This window comes from Yamadazyma tenuis, chromosome 7, assembly GCF_029203305.1.
Source record: "Yamadazyma tenuis chromosome 7, complete sequence".
Classification (NCBI taxonomy): domain Eukaryota; kingdom Fungi; phylum Ascomycota; class Pichiomycetes; order Serinales; family Debaryomycetaceae; genus Yamadazyma; species Yamadazyma tenuis.
Window position 1 is genome coordinate 322,045 of NC_089467.1, and position 22,966 is coordinate 345,010.

A 22,966-nucleotide genomic window follows, 5' to 3' on the forward strand; every position below is an offset into this window, starting at 1 on the left:
GTGTTTACTGGAACTCATCGAGTTCAAACTTCTTGATTGCATCTGAAAGTATACTCCATTGTTTGGCTATATCTCCAAGTTTACCAATCACAATTTCGTTACCTTCACCAAACCCATAAATCGAGTACTTTAATCCCACATCCTTACAGAAATCAACCACAAACGGTTGAACTCTTCTCAAGTTGTGCCTTGGTAACCTGGGGAACAAGTGATGAATGGCCTGAAATTGCAATCCTCCATGGAAGAAGTCTAACCATTCAGGACAATCAACATCCATGGTAGTTCTAAGTTGTCTCATTGGAAACGATTCACTTACTCCCAAGTCAGAGGTTGACATTGCAAAATGGGAAAGGGTGATTTGCACATGGACAATGAAACTGGCAATATTGCTAATCATCAAGAACAGAAATCTTTCCCAGTTGGTATTCAAGTTTTTATATACCATCAAGTAGAAATACCAATAACTGAAAAACAGGAGCCCCACAAACTCAAAGTATCTGAACCATGCCGCCTTACCCTTTTTTGGACCTTCTCCAGCAATAATATAGGTCCAAGACAATCTGTATAAGTTGAATCTTCCGAAACATAATATGGGGTAGTATAGGTATTGTTGAAACTTAATCAAAAACTTGCTAGGAGCATCGAAATCGAGAACCTTTTCATAGTAAGTGGAATATACACTGTTGAAAAGTCGAGTACTAACGGCAAAAAATGGTAAATGCTGAATATCTGGATCATGGACCGGGTCATTTGTGATTAAATGGTGAACATTGTGATTCTTTTTCCACCATCCCAAACTCAAACCACCAAAAAAATCGGCAATAAGCATTCCAAAGATGTTATCAATTTCATAGTTGTGGGTAATAGAAAGATGCCCGGCGTCATGGGCAATGAAGGTTCCTTGTTGCCAGGTGATTCCTAATAGTAAGGCACTGATTTTGAGGTAACCGAGTTTGTAAAATGACAACGAGTACAAAAACAAAGTGGCAAGTTTAACTATCTCTCTAACGTAGTTCCAGTAGTTGCACTTGTAAAAGCCGTTTTTGATGATCAAGTGGTGCAATTCATTGTATCTTTTTCTTAAACGACGTTGTGTTGTATAATCGAGATTTGGAAAGTTGAGCACATCGTCTTGACTCAACTGGTTGTCATACTTCTCTACAAGAATCTTGGGATCCACAATGGTCTCATCCTCGTATAAGGGAAAGATGTGGTCTTTGTTTTCTTTGCTGATCATAATATTTTGAGGAACCTTGGGGTTCACTTCTCCTTTAGACGTCAAAATCGATGGCTTTACCGATTTCGTCAATGAAATACTGGTGTTCTTCTTCTCATCCATGGAACTGATGGAACTGGAACTGGACAATGATACATCAGAGGTGTCTGACCGGTCCAACTTATTTTCCAATTTAGTATCTCCTTTTGTATAGACTGATTTATATTTGGCACCTTGTATAGGAGGCAACAAATTCTCCCATTCTCCTTCCACACGTCCAATTCTCCATTTCATAAACGTCTTGACGGTGTCCCGTCCATGGTATGCGATCATCTCGTCAGTAGCATCTCTTCCCACCATATGTAACACTGCTTTGTCTCCACCAGGATGTCTTTGAAGCCAGTTGGTTAGGTCCAAAACATTACCCCGATACACCACCACAGCACGATCGCGAGCCATTAGGTCCACAACGTCCTGGGAAGTCAATATTTTATCTCTGGCCATTGATTATGGATAACTAACGAATGAGAGTTTGAATTAACAGGTATATTTTGTCGCAAAAAAGGCCGCGGCCTGGTTATGTCGCAAAAAAACTCAATTACTATAGAGATCAGCCCATTCGTTCAAAAAGTATATATTAAGTTTGATGTTGGCCTTCCACAAACGACGTAGCATCGTTCCGAGTGATATCGCTCACAGTAGTAACCTTATTATTGAACGTCACACCATAAAATTTGTCGGCTACTTGTAACATCTCTGGTCTAAAAGTGGTGCAAATAAACTGAGCTCTATCACTTAATGCATGGATCATGGAGGCAACAGACGTACGATACTGTGTATCCAAGTTAGCATCGATTTCGTCAAACAAGTAGAATGGAGCTGGGTCACAGTTTTGAATGGCCAAGATCAAGGCAATGGCACATAAGGACTTTTGTCCTCCAGATAATTGTTCAATTCTCTGCTGCTCATCGTACTTGGAGTTGAATGAAACGGATATTGAGACACCGACGTAGTCATTTATATCGGTTCTGCTCAGCATATCAACATCTTCTGTGGCAGCATCTTCTGTGGCAGCATCTTCTTCGTCAATCATTTCCTCGTCATCATCTTGGTCTGTAGCTCTTTTTCTCTGCATAATCAATTTACCAGTTCCATTAGGCACGAGTTTTTCAAATACTTCACTGAAGCTTTGAGCAACTAATTTGAAACTGTTGGTGATCGCTTGATCTTTTTGCAACTTCAAGTTAGTAATCAAGTTACCAATGGACTCCTTGGAGGCATCCAACTCTTGACGTCTGACTTCCAAGTCGTTATGTCTGGATGTAAACATGTCATATTGTTCGATAGCCTTCTTATTGATATGGTTGTACTTCTTTAAATCGGTGTTTGTTTCATTAAGCTGAGTCAACAACTCATCGGATTCAAATTTGTCATACTTCTCGGAATCGAATGCTTCTTCTGGTAAAACACCAATCTCTCTGATCTTTTTGTTGATCTCGTCACGGCGTGAACTCAAAATTGCCTTCTTATTCAAGCTTCTTTCAGCTTGCTTGGTTGACTTTTCAAGCTTCTCTGTAAGCTTAAGCTGCTTCTCATTGAGATTCTTTAACACCACCTCCTTTGTGGTGAGTTGTTCACTCAACCGAGAAAATTCTCTCATTATGGTATCGTTCTTGACCTTGATGGCTTGCAATTGGGTATTCAACCTGTCCAATTCTTGTTTTAGCTCATCAATCTCAAAGTCATTCAATTTCGATCTTGGATTATTCGTCTCACCAATCAACTTTTCCAAATGTGGTCTGTAGTTGATTGATAGCTCTGTTTCATACCTGTTCAAAGTTGTTTCAATATCTGTCGACTTCGATACAATCTTGTTTAACCTATCCTCTTGTTCATCAATTTCGCTTGATAACGATTTAAGAGTGGCTAACTCGTCGTCATTCAAGCTTTGGGTAAATTCGGATGCCAACTCTTCTTCATATTGTTGTAAGTTTGTACTCAAGTTTTGTTTCAATGCAGTGATTGACTCGAGGTTCGAATCAAACGTATTCAATTCTTGTTCTAATCTCGATTTCTTGTTTTTCAATTGGGTGATTTCCGATTTCACGGGGCCAATAGATGAGTACTTTTCATCAAGATCTCGAATATATGTTTGTAGTTGGTTGTTTAAGGAGGTTATGATGTTGTTGATCTCAGAAATCTTGACCACAACTTCTTCCAATTTACTTTCATTCTGAAGTAACTCCTCTTTTTTTCTAGATTGGATTTTGATAGCATCAATCCGAGAGAATTTGTAGTCTCTATATCCACCACTTAATGCACCTCTCGTGTCAACTTTATCACCATCCAAAGTTATGGCAGTTAAATTCAAAGCCTTCGACAACTCAGCACCTTTGACTAGGTCATTGCAAACAATTGTCCTGCTAAATAGATGCTGTATAGCTTTTGTGATTCTGGAGTCATTAAACTTGATCTTTTTAATTAAAGGAATACATTGGTTCTCAGTAAAATCAGGATACGTAACATCCAATGGTGGGTTAAGTCTATTCAAAGGGATGAATGTAACTCTTCCAACTTTTCTTCTGATCAATTCTTCCATAATAGCTGAAGCAGTCTCGTCCGTGTCAACAACAACATGAAAAAGTGCATTACCAGCAATCACCTCCACCGCTGTCTTATATTTGTCACTGACATTGAATAAACTGATCAATGGCCCATACACATGGTCTTGTAAGTTTAAGCTCTCGCTTATGTCATTTACAGCTTGAAGTCCTTGACTTTGGAGTCTATCCATTGTTTGATTTACCAAATTACTTGCATTATTCAAGTCGTTTGTCAACGAATCATGGACACTTTTGTATCTTATTTCATCTCTCCATAATGATTTTCTCTGGTCGCTCGCATCACTCATGCCTAATTTCAAGTTATTTATGGCCTTTTGGATCTCACTGACTTCTTCCTGGAACTTTTCATCGTTGATTAGAGTATTTAACTCTTCGGATTTGTTGTCCACTTCCAATATTTGTTCTTTTCTATCAGTAATTTGTTCGTTTAATCTCTTGAACTCAGCATTCTTAGTTCTCAAGTCCTTCGAAATTCTTTTGATTTCCCCCTTTAACCATTGATCTCTTTCTTTCTTGCTAGAAAACTTTTGGAATCTGCTTTGCTTGGAGAAGATAGATCTCTGCTTAGTAGTCAATTCCGTCAATTTTTGTTTGACACTAGACTCATCATCATGTAAAAGCTTCAACTCAGGTTTCAATTTTGAGATATTTTCCTTTGTTTTGACAACTAAGCCCTGGTAATGTTTGATGTTATTGATCAAAGATTCACTATGAGAGTTAGCCTGCTCCATATCGTTTTGGAGATCATCTAACTGAACCTCTTTCTGAGAAATTTCAGATAAAAGTTGATTGTAGTAAAGTTGATTTTGATCCTTTTCTAAATTGATCAACTTCATATTCGTCTTAAGATCTTTTATTTCATCAGAAACATTCTTTACGACTTTTTCACCATCTTCCAATATCTTGAGGTCATCAGTGGTCTTTTCCAAGTGCTCTTGGTATTTAAGGTCAATCTTTTCAACTTCATAGGTCAATTCGTTCAATTCTCTGTCGAACAAGTTGAACTCCAAGATTTTTCTGCTCTTATCCAACTCTTGAAAGCTTTTTAAATCATTTGATTCGAGCTGCAAGTCAGTCAATCTTTCATTAATCGAATCCAAAGCTTCATCTATTCTCCGACGCTTCAACGTTGAATTATCCATCTCTTTCAATGATTCCTTCAATTTCAACTCAAACACCTTTGCACCACTAACATCTTTAAGGAGGTTCAACCGTTCACTATCTTTAGAATTGGTCAAAGCAGTGATCTTTCCTTGTGGAACAATATAGTATGGATTCGAACGAGAAAATCCAGAACTTTCTAAAAGGTTCATGATATCAGACCTAGTTGCAGATTTCCCGTCGAGTGAATAATCGTCTTTCTTCAACCCAATGGTTCTCCTGATGGACACCTCATCTTTGGAAATAGGCAACCGCCTATCGGTATTATCAAAGATTATTTCCACATAGGCGGACATGACAGTACCAGAACCTTCATGGATTAACCCCTGTCTTTCTTCTCTTGACATATGAGTATACGCATCCGACAACACGAATCTGATGGCTGAGAAGAAGTTGGATTTTCCCAGCCCATTTCGACCGACCACCACATTGAACTTTGGTGATACCAAATCTATCACCGTCTTGTTCTTGTAAGTTTTGAATCCTTGAACAACAATTCGCTTAATATACATGTGTTATAATCTATACAAGTAACAGGTTATTTTCGCACCTCAGACGCGTTCGCGACCGGTTGCGAAAACATTTCAAACTAGTCGTGCGGTGGTTTATTCAATATTGTATGAGCACCCGAGGCTATCTTTAACATCACCATAACTGATATTCTTGCTCCATGGCATATCAGTTGGAGAATACCTGGTTGGTGGCAAGTACAAAGGCATTCGTACCGGGTACTTTTCCAGTGAGAAATCGCTGCAAAACACCGGTTTAAGTGTGTCCTTGTCATTTTCAGGCGTAATGAGAATACCTAGCTCGTAGCTTGAAACCTGATACTCATTGATATTCTGCCACAGACCAAACCCGGAACCACCACCCCATGCCTGTTTCGATAAGTTATGACTTCCCATATACAACCACTTGAGGGACTTGAAATCATCACCATTATCACACATATACAACTTCACGTGAGCAGGATTTCTCTCCCGTCCCGTGTATTCATGTCCATTATTCCATTTGCAGAGGTACGGCTTGATGTTTTGTTCATAGTTACTTCTGTTTAGCCTGCTAGTATAGTCAAAATGAATCAGACGGCCGACGCTATATCCAATCTTTGCTTCTTGAGACATCTGTTACACAAGCATACAGAAGCCAAGGTCTATAGTTGAAGTGAGCCTGGTGCTTTTTGCACAGTTGGCTTCCAGGAGCCAAAAGTTTCTGGTCGAACATTAATGGACAGAGAAGGTGGGTGAATACCGACGAAGCATTCGATTTGTATGTTGAAAGGGGGCCGGCTACTGATGATACTTGTGCCAATATATTAAGTGGCAGTTTCTGAGGGTCCTTAATGATGCAGTTATTGACCCGCCATGCCTGCAAAAGTCTACCATAGCCGTAGATTTCCGTCTCGTCGTCCATACCTTCTAGAGAGTATGACCCAGGAGCGGAGGCAATCAAGTCCACCGTGATAGACAGAAATGAATACTCAAACATAGCAGCGATAAGCCTCTCAAGTCTGACACTCTTATACTTCCTCAAGTAATTAATTATATCATTTTGGAACCGCTGACCCTTTGACGTGTTTGTAGATCCCTTTGGAAGTCGACCAGTTCTCCAGAGCATCTGTGTCATGACAAAATCCACCTTGGTGATGTTGGCAGACGATATAATAATCTCCATTGTGTCATCACTAAAAAAATTCACCATCATTTTGGTGTGATGGGACCCGTACTTGTTTGGAAGCGCAGCAAGCACTTGTGATATGTTATATTTGTAGGGATCCTCAAGTTGGGACAAATGGTCTTCCCCTACTACCAACGTTATTTTTCTCTTCTGCTTTATGAACTGCGAAGACAAACACGATACAAGAATCAGCATATCGATAGCGAAATTGAACTGATATGTCTCAGTGAGATCTTCAGAAGCAAGAAGTGACTGGAGATATACACAGTCTTTGTTGCCTTTTTGGTCATCTATTCCCAATGCGTATTGAAGATGGATTGGCGATTCGTGGATCTTTGCGGCCTCATTTATCTTTGGTTTTTTCAATGGCTTGTGAGTATCTCCTTCACGCTGGCTCCTACCATCAGATTCCTTCAGTGAAAGCAAATCCAGGGGTCGTTTTTTCAGGAGATTTGACCAGTGCAAAGCTGCTGCAGCTGCTGCACTTGTGCGCTCCATTCAGTCAAAGATTTAATAATGCGCATCCAATTCTATAATATCCTATACATCTAGGCTTAAGTAGTTTTCCAGATTTTAGAGGCATAATGCTTGACAAATGCCAATGGGTCATCTATCTTTCCGTCCTGAGGGATCTCTATTTCAGAAGCAAATGACTTCTTGGGAAGAACTAACACGTCCGACACCAACTTAGGAATCTCCAAATCAGTGAAGTCTTTCCAGGTAATTCGGTTGTAAATCGAAGATTTGATATAATCATTGAAGTAGGTCATTATCACGTCTGTCCAAACTCCAGAGCCAGTCCACTTGAGAATATCGAGCTGCTTTTCATTGGAGTTACCCACGAGGAATAGCGACTCAGATCTCTCTTTGTGCAAAGTTTCATCCACAATAACACTAATTATCTCTCTTAATATAGGGTGTCCGGGTTTGGATTGTATCACAAATTGACCAAATTGCAATCTTCTGTGATAGTTCTTAGCCCAGTTTTTGTTTTTAGAGTCGATTTCTACCGACACTATCATTCCCAACTCATCGGGACTGACATTTTCAGGAATCCAATTGGGGATAGGTTGTAAAGGATAAGTGTCAATGTCCGCGTAGATACCTCCTTTGGCAAACAAAATCAAGTACCTGAAAAAGTCCATTCTCAATATCACTTCAGGAAGTAGTTCGTATGCCCTGACCACCTCGGGCACACTTCCATATAAATGTTTCACCACGGAATACGTGGTATCATCGTTGAAAAGTTCATGAACAAACCCTGGGTTTTTGACAGCCCACTGGGTTTCTCCTTGACAATATAACTGTTTGAATCGCTCATCGTTCAACCCATGTTTCCAAGTCTGCCAGATGTAAGCAGGGAATCTGACACTGGAATCGTAAGGTACCAAATTAATAAGTTTATCCCTTATAGGCGCACCCGAGTTGTACAACTGTTTCTGGTTCAACTGACTAAGCTTTTCCAATATCAACTGGTTTTGTTCTTCCAAGTTGGACAAACGTGCTTCCTGCTTGACCAAAAATTGCTTGTTGAGCTTCGTCATCTTGTTTAATAATTCGTCTTGTTTGAGATTGTTTTGGCTGGAAATGAGCTTAGAGATGCCAAGTAAGTTTTCGTTGGCACTGTTGGGCATCACCCCATTCTTGTTGGCCACAAATAGCCTGAAGCTCACCAAAAGCACGGTACAAAGGATAGAGAAAATGATTATTCCCCTTCTTCTCGCCGCATTCATGTTTGTAGTGTTGCAGAAACTGACAAGTTTGATTTAGAAATTTCCACTTCGCACCCTATTCCGTCTCTGTCAATCAAACCAGCTTGGAGGTATAATATGATTGTTCCCTTATTTGGAGGTGCCCTAGATGTCGAGCTACCTGACGACGTAATCGATGTGTCTGACTTCCGGCAAGTGCCGGATAATCAGGAGGTATTTCTTGTTGAAAGAGGAAGTGGTCCCAAGGAGGATAAATCCATCATCATCGAGCTTCTTGAGCTGCCTGAAGGGTCCATTGACCAGGTATTGAAAATGCACCTATCGGACTTATTAGACATTGATATCAGCCAGATCAATGACGTGGAGTATATCAAGACATCTAATTCATTGGGAGAAGACAACTATATATCCATATACAAGGATCTGGAAAAGAATTTGATGGTCATCTTTTCATTAGTTAGAGTCTCTAAAGTCCAAACCGATATCTTGCTCAGCTTCTTCCTCAGCATCGATACGCCGAATTATCAGCATTTAAAGGACTTGGATTCTAAAAACATATCACAGAATTATGCCAGCTTAGGTATGGAACCGGATGTGCGATTGGTTCATACGGCCACGGAAAAGATCCACATCAAGAACTGGTTGATCTTCCTGCTGGAATAGTTCATTGAAAAGGCAATGGCACCACATATGAAAACTGTCAAAATAATTGAGCAATATACCGAAAATCTTCTCATAAGCTGGTAATACCCAACCATGAGTATTAGACCAAAAATATTAAAGAACACCGTTTCAGGAAGATCCAACACGGGAAGAGGAGAGTTCTGGTAATAGTAGTTATACACCTCCTGGATGAACATTGGAACTGGTGAGGGCATATATTTATCTAGTAATAAAGACAAAAACCATGTGCTTCATACAATCGAAGGTTTTATATGCTGAGCAGACTAATGACTTAGGGAAATCGAAGAAGTAGAGTTATACACTCGGTCAGGCACCTCTTTATTGAATTAATGTGAGACATCGGATTCTAGCCCCGGATATGACCCTATTGAGCGGTTTTTTCCAAAATAAACTACAAATGATCCCGAATTCTCCGAAAGGTGGTTGCAAAGAAATAATTTGTTCACTGCTGGACAACGGATAGTTTACGATCAGGTGCAACTGACTCTGTGTGAATGAAATGTAAGCATTTTCCAACCATTGGGAAATATCACCTACTACTTCCCAGTATCGCATATATTTTGCAGCCAGCTTCATTCATAATCTGGCACCAGAGTTTCAAAAGTAATAGTAAAAGAACTAGTAACAAACCTAATGACCCGTGTCAAGACTAACTGGCTCCTTTGTATATCGTATAATTGCTTGCATTACACTTTGACTTTTCCTGAAACGTGACTACTTGTATGTAACAGGTCCTGCGATTGCACAAATCGGTACATCCAGCCCACACTGCACTACAGCAGTTCTAGGAACAGAAATTACTAAGGTCAGTCCCATGGCTGAGGCTCTATGACTTTTTTTCAACCGGTGGGAAGTGATGGTCTATTATAGCCGATAGGAATAAGTTGTCTGAGATGAGCACTATGTGCCAAATATTAAAATACTACCACACCAACACTTGTACAAATGTAACGATAACTTTGGTATTCACTATTATACTTAGACAACGAAGGTCATCAACGGCTGATTGTAAGAGACTTGTTTTCTCTGTGCTCCGTGCATGCTGTGAACTCTTTAATTTCTTTTTCCTCTCACTTGAACCGGTCGGTTGTTACGAGAAGATAGGTGCTTTCATCAAGTCTTCCACTTCCGGCCTAGCCTCTCTCATTCCTAATCTTAAAAACACCTTACTCAAAGCCAGATTCAAGCTTACTTGAAAAATTACACAAAGCTGACAAGTGCGACCAAAACAAAAATAAAGGACAAACTCTCCAAATCGACTGTGTGATATATCAATGTCTTTAGAGAAGAAGATCCGGAAGTTTCTCCAAGGACCACGAAAGGGAGAGGCCTTCGAGTTGAAGAATGGATTGGTCAGTCAGTACAAACATGAAAGAAAGGATGCCATTCAGCGGGTAATTCAAGCTATGACCTTGGGCAAAGACGTTTCGTCTTTATTCCCAGACGTATTGAAAAACATTGCCACCTATGACTTGGAACAGAAGAAGTTGGTGTACCTTTACTTGATGAACTATGCGACGACCCATCCTGAATTGTGTATTTTGGCCGTCAACACTTTTGTTCAAGATACTGAAGATCCAAATCCTCTTATTAGAGCCTTGGCCATAAGAACCATGGGATGTATCAGAGTCCAGAAAATGATAGATTACATGGAAATCCCATTACTGAGAACCTTACAAGACGAGAATCCATATGTGAGGAAGACTGCGGCCATCTGTGTGGCCAAGCTCTTCAATTTAAATCCTCAGATGTGTATTGAATTTGGCTTTTTGGATAGCTTGAAGAAACTCATTTCCGATCCCAATCCCCTGGTTATCTCCAATGTTTTGAATGCATTATATGAAATCAATGACATGTATATTAGCTCCAACTTGAACAAAGAATTAAAGTTGGACATTTTGGTGTTGGATTACACGTTGATAAAGAACTTGTTGGTGTGCCTCAACGAATGTACTGAATGGGGAAGACTCACCATCTTGAAATGCCTTAATGATTATGACAGTGAAAATTCAGAACAGGCCAATCACATCGTCGAACGTATCATACCCCAATTGCAACACATTAACCCAGCGATTGTTTTATCCTCCATCAAAACTATTTTGAAACACTTGGTGTATTTACAAAAGGCCTCTCAAACTTCAATCTTGAAAAAGTTGTCCAGTCCTTTGGTATCTTTGATTTCCAACCCAATTCCAGAAGCCCAATACGTGGGATTAAAGAACATTAGAATTATCTTGGAAAAATACCCTAACATTTTGTCTAAAGAATTGAGAGTTTTCTTCGTAAAGTACAGCGATCCATTGTACTTAAAATTGGAAAAGTTAGACATCATGATCAGATTGTGTAACGAAAATAACTTTAACCTATTGTTGAACGAGTTGAAGGAATACTCTATGGAGTTCGAACCTACTTTGATCTCCAAGTCTATCAAATCCATTGGATCCATTGCAATCAAGTTGCCTACCAGTATCATAAAGTGTGTCAACTTGATCATTGAATTGATTGACTTGAAAGGAGACGAATTAATTATTGATGAATCTGTTGGTGTTTTAACGATGATCTTGAGAAAGTATCCGGGAAAAAATGACTTAATCACTTTGATCTTACCAATCATCGCCAACAACTTCAGTCACTTGAGTATTGCAAACCCGTCGTATTCGAGTGTCATTTGGCTTTTGGGTGAATACCCTAACTACTTCACTAATATCTCCAACTTGTTGAACGAAATCTTTGAGGACTTCAATGATTTCGGCAGCCAATTGAAGCTAAACTGGTTAAACACAATTGTTAAAGTGAACTTGAATTCTTTAGTCAAGCAAGACTTTTCAAAATTATTGCAAGAAACGTTAACTGAGATTACCGAAAATGAAGACGATGTGGACTTGAGAGATAGAGCATATATTTACTGGAGGTTATTATCTTCAGCTGAACAAGAATTGCCCAAGCAGATTTTGTTGGCCAAGCTACCACCTATAGATTCATCTATTGAAACCTATAATCCTGTTATCTTGAACGATTTGATGAGTGAGTTGTCTACCTTATCTTCGGTATATGGTAAGCCCAGCTACACCTTCATAAGCAACCAACCATCATCTTTCTTCAAGTCCATGGACATAGACGAACTCAAAGCCCAAGCTAAGCAAGACATTATTGAAAACGTTAAGAATGAAAATTTGCTTGACTTTGACGATGACTTTGAAGAAAATGGAAACGCTTCTGAAGGAGCTTCTACAAACTCGAACAACTTGTTGGATGAATTGAACGATTTGTTTAGCAACTCAGGATCGTCGCCAGCCTCCAATACAAGCACCATGAAATCTAACACTGATGATATTTTGAGTTTATTCAATACTTTGAATGTCACATCAGCACCAATGGCTCAACCATCCCAGCAGCAGTCACAGAGCAGTAGCAACAATGATAATAAAGTTAATAATGATTTATTGGATTTGTTCTAAGGGATTTCTATTATAAAAAGTAATCTATATATCTTTCAATAATTTGTATAAAATTTTTTCCTTGATTTGATCAGTATTTAAAGTATCAGACTTGACATCCGGCTGAATCAACTTGACATCGCTGAAGTTTATTAGGGTAAGAAGCTTGTCTTTTATATCCAGCATCTTGGTATCAATCAGGTTGATTTCTTCCTTCTTCTCATTAATTCTCTGTTTCAATAACATTATTAACAGTTCTCGTGATTGATGTGGCCGATAACTGTTAAGTATATGGTTCATATTGATAAGTATTACCTTTAAATCCTCGATTTTGGTGTGGAACTCGCTGGGATTGATATGCATTATTCCAATCAACTCTATGAAGTTCACAAGCAAGGACTTCATCAATTTATGCAATTCAGTGATCTTATTCAGTCCAGCTGATTGGTCGTCAGTATCTTCATAAAGTTGTGTGTATCCCATCTCACTAAGCTTGGGCAACTTGTCTTCAAAAGACCATATATTACCATAACCTCTATAATGAGTTCCTGGGGGTTGGGAAGGTGGAACAAGGAATTTGAGCTCCCCTTCTATGGGTTTATCATCAGATTGACATTCTTTGAGTTTTTGCAAGTTCTCTGAAGTGAAGTATTTGTAGAATAATGGTGGAGGTGGGTACAAAGCCGATATTAAATCTTCAGACATGTTTGTGTATGGCAGTTGTAAAACTTCGAATCGCGAAATAAATGAGTTAGTTGGTAAAGAAGACCCAATTGTATATAGGGTTTCGAGGTGTATACAAGAAAGATGAGAGGGGTGACTTGTATAGTCAAAAAGAAATTTGAGGATAATTGAATGTAAAAAGAGGGTTTTTTGAAAAGTCTTTGGAGTATAATTAAGGATTTTTATTACGATTCTAGCCCCAGACTTGTGAAAATCACAGAAGTTAAAGAATTATTGCCCCAAGAAGGATATTAACAGAACGTCAAAAATTGGCAATTTCAGCTTAAAAAGTCAGAAACATATTGTCTATCACCCTGAGAAAACCTCATTCACTACGTCGATTATTTACCTACTTCTTCCTACTATTCGAGTATTTCATTTGCAACCCTGTTGGAACTTAACGTGCTTGGTCGCGCAAAGTCATACAAACAAAAACTCATTAATAATCTCATCAGATCATGAGTGAAGACCATATGGATATAGATACTTGTATGTGTACCAAATCGATAGCTGTCAGCGTACATATTGTACATTAAGTGCTGGGGTGAACCAATACTAACCAATCGTTTTATAGTGCCTGAGGTTGAGCAATCCGAACCTAAACCGAAACAGCGGTTCGAGGTGAAGAAATGGACAGCAGTAGCATTTTGGTCATGGGGTACGTATCATCTACCAATTAAGGAGGTGTCAATGAGGGTAGATTACTAACTGTATTTTCTAGATATCGTGGTCGACAATTGTGCAATTTGCCGTAATCATTTAATGGAACCATGCATAGATTGTCAAGGTAACTTACAGGATAAGACCGAAGAGTGCAAAGCAGCCTGGGGCCAATGTAATCATGCATTCCACACACATTGTATCACAAGATGGTTGAAGACCAGACAGGTTTGTCCTTTGGATAGTACAGAGTGGGTTTTCCAGAAGTTTGGTGCCTGAGTCTCTGTTAGGAAAGACTTGTTTCACGATAGTTTCAAAGTGTAAGATTTAACTAATGAATATATACATCCGTCAAGGTTATCTAGTGGTTCTTTCAAATACTCCCAAAGTAACAATTTCGGAGCATTTGGAATTTAATGATTTCAAACTGTTTTGGACGTTTTCGTCGGTGAGATAGTTGCCAATAACTTCAACGAAAAATGCATACAGCCAGTTTTTTTCGGCTGATGGTCTGGAATTGATTGATATTAGGTTGGTGTTGTTTTCCTGGAATGCTGTCAATGCAGAACACAATGCACCTGGTTCCTGGTCCAGATTCACCGTAAAAATGATCGAGGTTATATACTTGGGAACAGCAGCCTTTTTAGGTAACCCAGTCTCTCCTAATATCAAGAATCGGGTGGTGTTCCCTCTATTGTCCTCGATGTTTGGCTTTATTATAGGAAGGTTATACAACTTTGAACACATTGCGGATGAAATGCATGCTACTCCCTTTTCGTTGCTGAGACGGACAATTTCTGCAGCTTTGGAAGTGGAAGAACAATCAGCTCTCACGACATTGGGGTTCAAAGTTGACAAGAAATTGGTAACCTGACCCCAGACTTGTGGGTGGGAATATACTTTGGTTATGTTATGAACGTCCAACTCTTTGGAAAGTAAGTTATGATGAATGAACACAAACTGTTCTCCAACAATTTTGAACTTAGGAGGAGCATTCTTGCGCATGTACCAATCTCTGATCAAATCATAAGTGAAAACAACCTGTCCATTTGTGCTGTTCTCGAAAGGAACGACAGAATAATCGACTTCATTCGAATCAACTGCCTTGAAACAGTCTCCAATGCTTAGTTGCGGTAGTATTTGAATATCTTCCCCAAATTCCTGTAAAACCGCCTAGAAAAATAAGTTAGGATACAAAATCGTGAACAACAACAACAATATGCAACATACTTGGTGGGTATACGTTCCTTTCGGACCCAAAAATGCTACTTTCACCATCGCAGACAATGATTTATTTAAGATTTCGGTGCGACATTTAGCTTAAATCAGATCTTCACACTCCCGACGCTTTCATTAAATTGCAACGAAAAACTATCGCTGCAAACCATTGAACTCGTCAACAACGTGAAAAATAGAGATAGAGAGAAAGATTAGGTTATAAAAATCAAACAACTAAGAAAAATACTTGCCCAAGCTGAAAAAATTATAACCCTGAATCTCATCGCAACTTACAAATGTGGATCGTTGATGGCTCTTTATTATAGGGAGCACTAATAACGTATCCACCAAAAATTGAGACAGGGGAATTGAACCAATGTTTTTAAACCATTATGAAAAATACTATACCCTGTTAATTATACAAGAATATCCTTTTTTGGGGAAAAAAATAACTCTATCGGGAGATAAAATTAACAAAAAAACTTGTTTTGTTTGTCTTCCTCATACTTAAAGATCTTCAACAACAACACCTCTTTCGGAGACATAGATACCATCCAAAAACTTACGGATATCCTTGTTTCTAACCAAACACATTTGTTGGATAGCGGCAGCGTTTTGGGAAACGTCTTCCAAGGAGTTACCGGTCAAGACCAATTCATCCTTTTGGTTGGCGGATTGTTCGATTTGAACACCGTCAACAACCTTTACCTTTCTGACTCTCTTTTCACCCAAGAAGTTTCTGATTTCAACGTATTTTTGACCTTCTTCTTCAATAATGTTAACGTTGATAGGGAAATGAGCGTATACGTATCTCATCTTGTACTTGTAACCCTTGGTAACACCAGTGATCAAGTTAGAGACCAAAGACTTCACAGTTCTTAAGGCAGCTACGTGCTTTCTGTCACCGTTGTGGACAATAATCTTGATTTGCTTGTTGTTAATCTTTCTAAAGGTAACATCAATGTGCTTCAAGTCCTTGTTCAAGACACCTCTTGGACCGGTGACCTTGATGCTTCTGGCCTTGATTTCCAAAGTAACACCTTCTGGGACTTCTAAGATTTGTTCAGTGTGGACGTATTTCATTTTAGTTACTGAGTTGAAAGGATGTAAAGAAGAAAAATTTCTCAGGAAAACTTTTCACTTTATATCAATTTGCCAGTGGAAAATTTTTTCAGTCGTGGATGAACCTAATATCCGGAGAGAATCTGACCTGGAGTCACGTTTTATAGTTTACGCACTTGTACTGTTATTTACGCGTGTATACCTTGTGTATATTCAAACCCATTCGAAACCTATTTTAAATCGATAACCATATCCGTTCACGTTAGTAATTTGGAACGGCATACTTAGTGTGTCAATATCTCATTATACACAAAGTCTAAATGGCATAATTGCTGTTGTGTTCATGTGTGTCAGAGTTTTCGCAGCCAAATCGAATGTTTATTCAATTATATATCTTGTTCGTCTAAGGTCTGGAAGACCAAGTGCTTGTTGTCAGTAGTGAATTGGGTTCCATTCTCAAGTAATTTAGTGAAGGCCGCAGAGAAGTCATTGAAAAACAAGTCCTGGTCCTCTGCGTACATCTTCACGTACTTGAGAAAGTGGGAATCTTCTTTCATGGCCATATCAGTGGGCAACATCATGAACGAGTTGGTCTCATCATCCTCATACTGCTTAGGTCCATCCCACTTTCGCACATGCCATCCTTGCAACAACCTCACGTAGAAGTCGTTAGTGAACATGTTGAACGAAGGACCCCAAGGACCATCGTAACCCGAGTTGTACGTGTGGCATCGGCCCAAGCAATGAGCTCCAATTAATGCGACGGTTTCTCTGTCATTAAATCCCATTCTAGTGAACACTCCTCTAACGTACTTACCATCCTTGGAGGCATCGGGTAAGTTACCGTTTTCGGGAACTTTGGACTTATCAGATATATCTTGACGTCCAGGCCTCCAGTTGATTTTTGGCCCACCGGCCTCCTGAACAGCCACCACTCCGCCCAAGGTCCATAAATCACCTCTGGACATCCATGGATATTCCACCAAAAACTCGGCCAAAAAGTCCCTGGCAACTTCTAATCCCGCATTACCAGGATCTGTAGACTCGGGAGCATACAACATAGTCCCACCGTATGAGCCACCAGCCTGCTTTTTTTTATCAAACGTACCTGAAGCGTGCCAGGCTAACCGAGTCAATAACCCATAACGTCCAGCACCATTATCAGCATCGTCTTGGTCCTGAACTTTCAAGGCAATTGCGTTATATACGCTCTGGAAGTCTGCCTGGCTTTTTCCAGCAACAACAGCGGCCAATGGAGCAGCGGCCAAAAGTGGGTTTAAACTGGGGGTGGGGTTGGGACGTTCTTGGTTGTAGTAGTACAATCCAGCTAAGCCTAACCCAGTAGCCACAAAAGCAGATGAGGGAAAGGTAAACTTTGACGAGGTCACAGCCACTCTTAAAGCAGAGGAAGAAGACATGTTGCAAAAATGTCTGAGAAAAGGGGTGTTCTCCGGGGGTATTTATGAGCGAAGCATTTCACCACGCGAAGGGCTGTGAGGGTCCAGATTCCTCGCGGGATATGGCCTGATGGGGAGCTGACAAATTAATGCAAATTAATAAAATTTTACACTTATCGGTTTGCTATGTCAAACCTGTAGGAACTGAAATGGAGCAATGTTAACGTGTTACTGAGGAACAAGGCATTGTTCAGCTTATTGATGGGATACTCTAGGGATGGGTTTAAGAATCCACGCTCTGCAGGAATGAAGATTTCGCAGACATGCCAATTATTAATGGCATTTATGGGCGCGCTGATTGGAAGATACACAAACTCTATATTAAATCTAAACTCCATTAACAACCTGTTCAATGGTGTCAGCGTCAGTATATATCCACGAGCCCTCTTCGTTATAAGTTTTGGCGTTGCTGCACATGGTAAGGAGGTCTTGTTTCATCTCGCTGATGTCGAAGTACTTGTTGCTTTTTAAGTTCTTGGAGATCTGATTAATTGAAACGGGCTTGGGGATAATCTTATAGTAGTCTGGGTAAAGTTTACGTGATGGAAGTTTTTCAAACACCTCCGTAACTTTGTGACCATCCTCTGCCACGAGGTCATCCAATTGTTCGAGGATACGATTTCCTTCTATTTGAAGGGCATTTTCGACTTCGTCTTCCTCATCTTCATCTGCAATATTCTCATCTTCTTCTTTGAACGAATTTGGAGTAGCCGACCGACGTGACTTTCTTCTGGAGGTTTCGTACTCACCATCTTCATCCTCATCATCTTCGCCTTCATCCTCGTCATCATCGAGACCGTAAACTCCATTGAGTTTTTCTTCTTCCTCGATTTCCTCGATGGTCCTACCCAGTCTTTCAGCTTCACTCCGTCTTCGTTTAGAAGCACGCATTTCCTTTCTACGGATAGCAGCTTCGACCGAGTCATTGTCGTCATCCATAGCCATAAGCCATTGCTCTTCGGTTAAACCGTCGTCATACCTTACTCTCTTTTTGACTCTCATTTTGCTGAGCTCTTTCGTATCCTTCTCAAAGTGGTGACTAACATCTTCGGTAAAGATCTTGGGTAACTCAGCCGCTTGGATCAACCTTGTTTGGATTCCATTCATCTTGTCCCGTGTCATTCTGTCGATATCCATCTTTGCAAAGATCTCCTTCTCCGGGTCACTTCTAGCCAAAACATCATTAAGCTCATCATCATCTAACATGTTTTTCTCTTCAGTTTCTTCACCAGACCCTTCAGCTTCTAATAATCTCTTTAAGAACTCTTCTTGTTCTTCGGCTGTAGACTTGTTGTCAAACTTACCTGCCTGAATAACCTTACCATCAATATCTAATTTCTGGTGAGCTCTCTCCAAGATCACTTCTTCAACGGAATCATTAGTGATTAATCTCAAGATCCTTACCTCATTCTTCTGACCAATTCTGTGGGCTCTATCTTGAGCTTGTAAATCTTGATGTGGATTCCAATCGGTATCGAAGATAATGACCGTATCAGCTGTTTGTAAGTTCAAACCCAAACCACCAGCTCTAGTAGACAATAAGAAACAAAAGTATTCAGAGTTAGGAGCATTGAATTCTTTCAACATATCTTGTCTGTCTTCAGCTTTAGTACTACCATCTAATCTTAAGAACTTCATTTCTCTCCATCTCAAGAAATCTTCCATAATGTCCATAACCTGAGTCATCTGGAAAAACATCAACACTCTATGTCCGGTAGCAAGAAACTTGGGTAAGATACGATCCAACATTTCGAATTTACCCGAAGTCCTCCAAATCAAATCGTTTGTTAATCTTGAGCTGTTCAAAACCGCTTCCACTTCCTCAAACACGAACGGATGGTTACAGATTTTTCTTAATTGCATGATCTTGTTATTCAAACCTTTGATTCCACTTTTGTTACTACCAACTCCTGCACCAACAAACAAAGCATTGTGTTTCAACATTTGTTCATACAAGATGTATTGCAAGCCAGATAAGTTGCACTTTAAAACCTTCTCGACCTTATCAGGCAAGTCTTTTTCAACATCTTTCTTCAATCTTCTCAAAAGGAAAGGTCTCAAAACTTTATGCAATCTTCTAATGACCAACAAACTTTCTTCTTCGGTCAATTCTATCTTTTCCTGAGTACCAGTATTGGCAAAGGGTGTATTGAACCATTCATCAAAAGATTTAGCAGAGTTGAAAATCCTTGGCAATACAAAGTTTAACAAGGCCCATAATTCGGGTAAGTTATTTTGCAATGGAGTTCCAGTCAAAATTAATCTGTTTTTAGTCTTATAATAGGTCCTCAAGGTAATGGATAACTTAGAATCTGCATTCTTCATTCTATGACCTTCATCAATGATCATATGACTGTACTCAAACTTGCTTAAGATTGGTCTTTCTCTGATAATATATTCGTAAGTAGTCAAAATGACTTGGAAGTTACCAGCTCTGACTTCGGGTTGCATTTCTCTCCTTTGGTTCTGAGAACCCTTATAAACAATTATCTTGACAGAAGGTGCCCACTTTTCGAATTCTAATGTCCAGTTTGTGATGGTAGACAAAGGAACAATAACCAAAAACTTGTCTTCATGTTTCTTTTCAATCAAATAGGTCACCAATGAAATAGACTGAATGGTTTTTCCTAAACCCATTTCATCTGCCAAAATACCATTCAACTTGTTATTGTACAAAGAAACCATCCATTGCAAACCTTTCACTTGATATTCTTTCAAAGAACCTCCAACCAAAATCGAAGGCTGTACTTTAACCTCTTCTTTGATTCTATGAGCAACTTGATAGTAGTCAATCTTTTCTCTCAAGTCATCAGCGTCATCGCTAGTAGGCTTTTCAGCACCAGCTTCCAATGGAATTTCAACCCCCAGTTCAATTTGTTGCAGCTTAACAGCTTGAGCCAAAGTATCCAAGAATTGATTAGTTTGTTTCAACAAATGAGTGATTCTATGATCCTTAGCTTCGTCTAACAATTGCATATAACCTTCAACATCATCATCTTTAAGGGCTTGCAAACGCTGTCTAGCGATTCTTTCCAGCTTTCTAGTCTCATCTTTTTCAATAAATGAATGAAAGGAAGAAATGGCTTTGATAAACGTTTGTCTCTTGTTGAATCTCAGGTTTCTTTCACCATTGAACTCATCAATAGTTTCAATGGTTCTCTGGATCTTTTGCAAGCGGAACTTGTGCTGTTCTTTCTCCAAGTCGGCTTTACGTCTTTCTTCTAATTTAATAGCCAAACTTTCAGGGTTGGAAACTTCAATCTTGCTTCTAATGTAAAATGACCTGATTGATTGGTTTATCAAAGGGTCATTCTTCAACAGCTCAAGTTTGGTGTGAGCTTCGTTTGCTTGATAATTCACAAGGAACTTCTTTAACTGCTTTTGCTTGGCTAATAACTTCAAGGCCTTCAATTCGATCAATGATTTGATTTTTAATTCATCGTAATGTTTGGAGGCATCAACTTCACCAAACTTTAATGTTCCCAAGTTCAAAGGAACATTTTCTAAGTCTTGAATTCTATTGGAGATTTTGGCCGAAACCAAGTGTTCAGGATAGAACCCTCCGAGTTTGTCATAAGCAGGGCCTAAAGAATCCGTAGACCTGGAAGACTCGGAAACATCGATTCCTAAGCGTAGAAGCTTGGCAACATAATCACTGTACTCATATTTACTGGAAAAGAGTTCCTCAAATACTGTCAGTGCCAATTCTATTTCCTCTGAATCAGACTCACCAATAGACTCTTGTAAGTGTTGTTGTAATGTTTGAGGTAAATCCAAATCCTTGGACAACAATTGCAAACTCGTGATTTGCCTCATAAGCAAGTCCTTGTCCAAATCACTATCATCCACAGATTTTTGGTTCATTTCCAATAACCCATCAAAGAAATCCAGCTTTTCTTTCGTAAAACTATCATATTTTTGAGAGACTTGGAATAAGAGACTTTCAATCTTGAGTTTGGATTCTTTGTTAGCATCAACAAATGTAGACGGTTTAAGGTCCTCGCCATTGTCTTGTGCTTGCTGCTCAAACTGTTGTTTGAGTTCGTTCGATTGTTTGGAAAGATATTGATACTCATTCAACAAATGGTTCAACTCTTGTTTGGACTTGGGGAAATGGTACGCCTTAGCTGGAGCCACGTCGGGCACTTTGGAGCCCGATCCATTGCCATGAGTAGTCTCCACGGAGCCATTGGAAGCACCATTGGAAGGAGCAGCCGTATGGTATTGATTGCCGTTCATCTGAAATACTCTTGATAAACAAAAAAACAAGTCAGGAGTCAACGAATCAAGCTCGGGAAGAGGCAGACAGACAGGGAAAGTAGTTGTGTAATATAATGCGTTGAACAAGTAAGCACCTAACTAGTAAATAGTCGATGATTTCAAATACGCGTCTTTGCAAACTCCAGCACTACCAAGTATTCGAAGTGTTGATAATTGAGGGAGAGTGAGATTAGCACTGAAAAACAAAAAAATTTTCAGTTAGTCGCGAAATATAGGTGGGACACGCAATTGTTCTCAGTGCGAATTAAAATGGAGCCACTCAAATCGGCGCTTCAAGAAACAGTTAGCTTTTAGAATCGGACCAGAATGTTAAAATATAGAGGTATTGGGATCAATTCAGTTGGTGTATCTCGAGGTCTCTCTGCATGGAGGTTGAAAACTCCTTCTTATACAGTCCCCCGGCTCTCCCGCTTTAACAGCACATCCACACAACCATCAGCAAGCTTAAACTGGGTTGAATATTTCAATTTGAAGAAACAGAATAATCGGATTAACTTGGCATCTTCGGTGATCACTGGGGCCTTGGGAGGATTGCTCACTTTGAACTACTTGGGAAATATTGAAATCGACGTGGAAAAGCCCATCATGGGATTTGACCCATTCATTGTGATGGGAGGTGCTGTGGTCGTGGGCAGTGGAATAGGTTATTTGTTGGGACCTTTCTTAGGAACCCCTTTCTTCGGTTTATTGAACAGAGCATCCTTGAACCAGTACAAAATTAAAGATCAATTATTCTTGCAGAGAATCAAATTGAAGAGAGTTGATCCATCTTCTCAGTCATTTTCCAACCCAGTTCCAGATTACTATGGGGAAAGAATCTACTCTTTGAACAACTACAAGCAGTGGTTGAGAGATTGTAATGCTTTTAGACGGAAATCAAAGGAGTTTCTTTAGGCTCATGTATATAGGAGGGTAGTAATGTAGATACATCAACAGTGTGTAGAGGGTTTCAAGTACTGGAAGCCCAAAGCCCAAGCTGCAAAACTGGGTTGAGTGACAGTTGCTGATCGTTCACGTGACGTGATCATGCTGGTTGCTGCCAGGTAGGCGGGAT

General features: G+C 39.6%; 12 protein-coding genes across 12 annotated transcripts; 4 read left to right on the forward strand and 8 right to left on the reverse strand. All coding sequences in view use genetic code 12, as the record gives it.

Moving 5' to 3' along the window:
* Positions 1–4: 4 nt before the first annotated feature.
* Positions 5–1,720, reverse strand: SLD1 (Delta 8 Fatty Acid Desaturase; the record flags this gene model as incomplete). The annotated part of the gene is made up of 1 exon (XM_006685797.1): positions 5–1,720. The coding sequence occupies one exon, from the start codon at positions 1,718–1,720 to the stop codon at positions 5–7; it is 1,716 nt and encodes a 571-aa protein (XP_006685860.1).
* Positions 1,721–1,853: 133 nt separating this feature from the next.
* On the reverse strand, positions 1,854–5,513 carry SMC3 (Structural maintenance of chromosomes protein 3; the record flags this gene model as incomplete). The annotated part of the gene is made up of 1 exon (XM_006685799.2): positions 1,854–5,513. One exon carries the CDS (start codon positions 5,511–5,513, stop codon positions 1,854–1,856), a length of 3,660 nt encoding a protein of 1,219 aa, XP_006685862.2.
* Positions 5,514–5,606: 93 nt separating this feature from the next.
* Positions 5,607–7,176, reverse strand: PSN45_004929 (uncharacterized protein; the record flags this gene model as incomplete). The annotated part of the gene is made up of 2 exons (XM_066158399.1): positions 5,607–6,051; positions 6,143–7,176. 2 exons carry the CDS (start codon positions 7,174–7,176, stop codon positions 5,607–5,609), a joined length of 1,479 nt encoding a protein of 492 aa, XP_066014496.1.
* Positions 7,177–7,232: 56 nt separating this feature from the next.
* On the reverse strand, positions 7,233–8,411 carry och1 (alpha-1,6-mannosyltransferase Och1; the record flags this gene model as incomplete). The annotated part of the gene is made up of 1 exon (XM_006685801.2): positions 7,233–8,411. The coding sequence occupies one exon, from the start codon at positions 8,409–8,411 to the stop codon at positions 7,233–7,235; it is 1,179 nt and encodes a 392-aa protein (XP_006685864.2).
* A 96-nt stretch (positions 8,412–8,507) lies between these two features.
* On the forward strand, positions 8,508–9,053 carry PSN45_004931 (uncharacterized protein; the record flags this gene model as incomplete). Its single annotated transcript, XM_006685803.1, has 1 exon — positions 8,508–9,053. The coding sequence occupies one exon, from the start codon at positions 8,508–8,510 to the stop codon at positions 9,051–9,053; it is 546 nt and encodes a 181-aa protein (XP_006685866.1).
* A 1,295-nt stretch (positions 9,054–10,348) lies between these two features.
* On the forward strand, positions 10,349–12,532 carry APL2 (beta-adaptin; the record flags this gene model as incomplete). The annotated part of the gene is made up of 1 exon (XM_006685349.2): positions 10,349–12,532. The coding sequence occupies one exon, from the start codon at positions 10,349–10,351 to the stop codon at positions 12,530–12,532; it is 2,184 nt and encodes a 727-aa protein (XP_006685412.1).
* A 24-nt stretch (positions 12,533–12,556) lies between these two features.
* On the reverse strand, positions 12,557–13,216 carry MED7 (Mediator of RNA polymerase II transcription subunit 7; the record flags this gene model as incomplete). The annotated part of the gene is made up of 1 exon (XM_066158400.1): positions 12,557–13,216. One exon carries the CDS (start codon positions 13,214–13,216, stop codon positions 12,557–12,559), a length of 660 nt encoding a protein of 219 aa, XP_066014497.1.
* A 476-nt stretch (positions 13,217–13,692) lies between these two features.
* Positions 13,693–14,173, forward strand: HRT1 (RING-box protein hrt1; the record flags this gene model as incomplete). The annotated part of the gene is made up of 3 exons (XM_006685351.2): positions 13,693–13,723; positions 13,809–13,892; positions 13,956–14,173. The coding sequence occupies 3 exons, from the start codon at positions 13,693–13,695 to the stop codon at positions 14,171–14,173; spliced, it is 333 nt and encodes a 110-aa protein (XP_006685414.2).
* Positions 14,174–14,251: 78 nt separating this feature from the next.
* On the reverse strand, positions 14,252–16,195 carry PHA2 (prephenate dehydratase; the record flags this gene model as incomplete). The annotated part of the gene is made up of 3 exons (XM_006685352.2): positions 14,252–15,067; positions 15,125–15,213; positions 15,643–16,195. 3 exons carry the CDS (start codon positions 16,193–16,195, stop codon positions 14,252–14,254), a joined length of 1,458 nt encoding a protein of 485 aa, XP_006685415.2.
* A 365-nt stretch (positions 16,196–16,560) lies between these two features.
* CCP1 (heme peroxidase) lies at positions 16,561–17,592 on the reverse strand (the record flags this gene model as incomplete). The annotated part of the gene is made up of 1 exon (XM_006685805.1): positions 16,561–17,592. The coding sequence occupies one exon, from the start codon at positions 17,590–17,592 to the stop codon at positions 16,561–16,563; it is 1,032 nt and encodes a 343-aa protein (XP_006685868.1).
* A 366-nt stretch (positions 17,593–17,958) lies between these two features.
* snf21 (ATP-dependent DNA helicase Snf21) lies at positions 17,959–21,870 on the reverse strand (the record flags this gene model as incomplete). The annotated part of the gene is made up of 1 exon (XM_066158401.1): positions 17,959–21,870. One exon carries the CDS (start codon positions 21,868–21,870, stop codon positions 17,959–17,961), a length of 3,912 nt encoding a protein of 1,303 aa, XP_066014498.1.
* A 348-nt stretch (positions 21,871–22,218) lies between these two features.
* On the forward strand, positions 22,219–22,806 carry PAM17 (TIM23 complex component; the record flags this gene model as incomplete). Its single annotated transcript, XM_006685806.2, has 1 exon — positions 22,219–22,806. One exon carries the CDS (start codon positions 22,219–22,221, stop codon positions 22,804–22,806), a length of 588 nt encoding a protein of 195 aa, XP_006685869.1.
* Between the last annotated feature and the right edge of the window lie 160 nt (positions 22,807–22,966).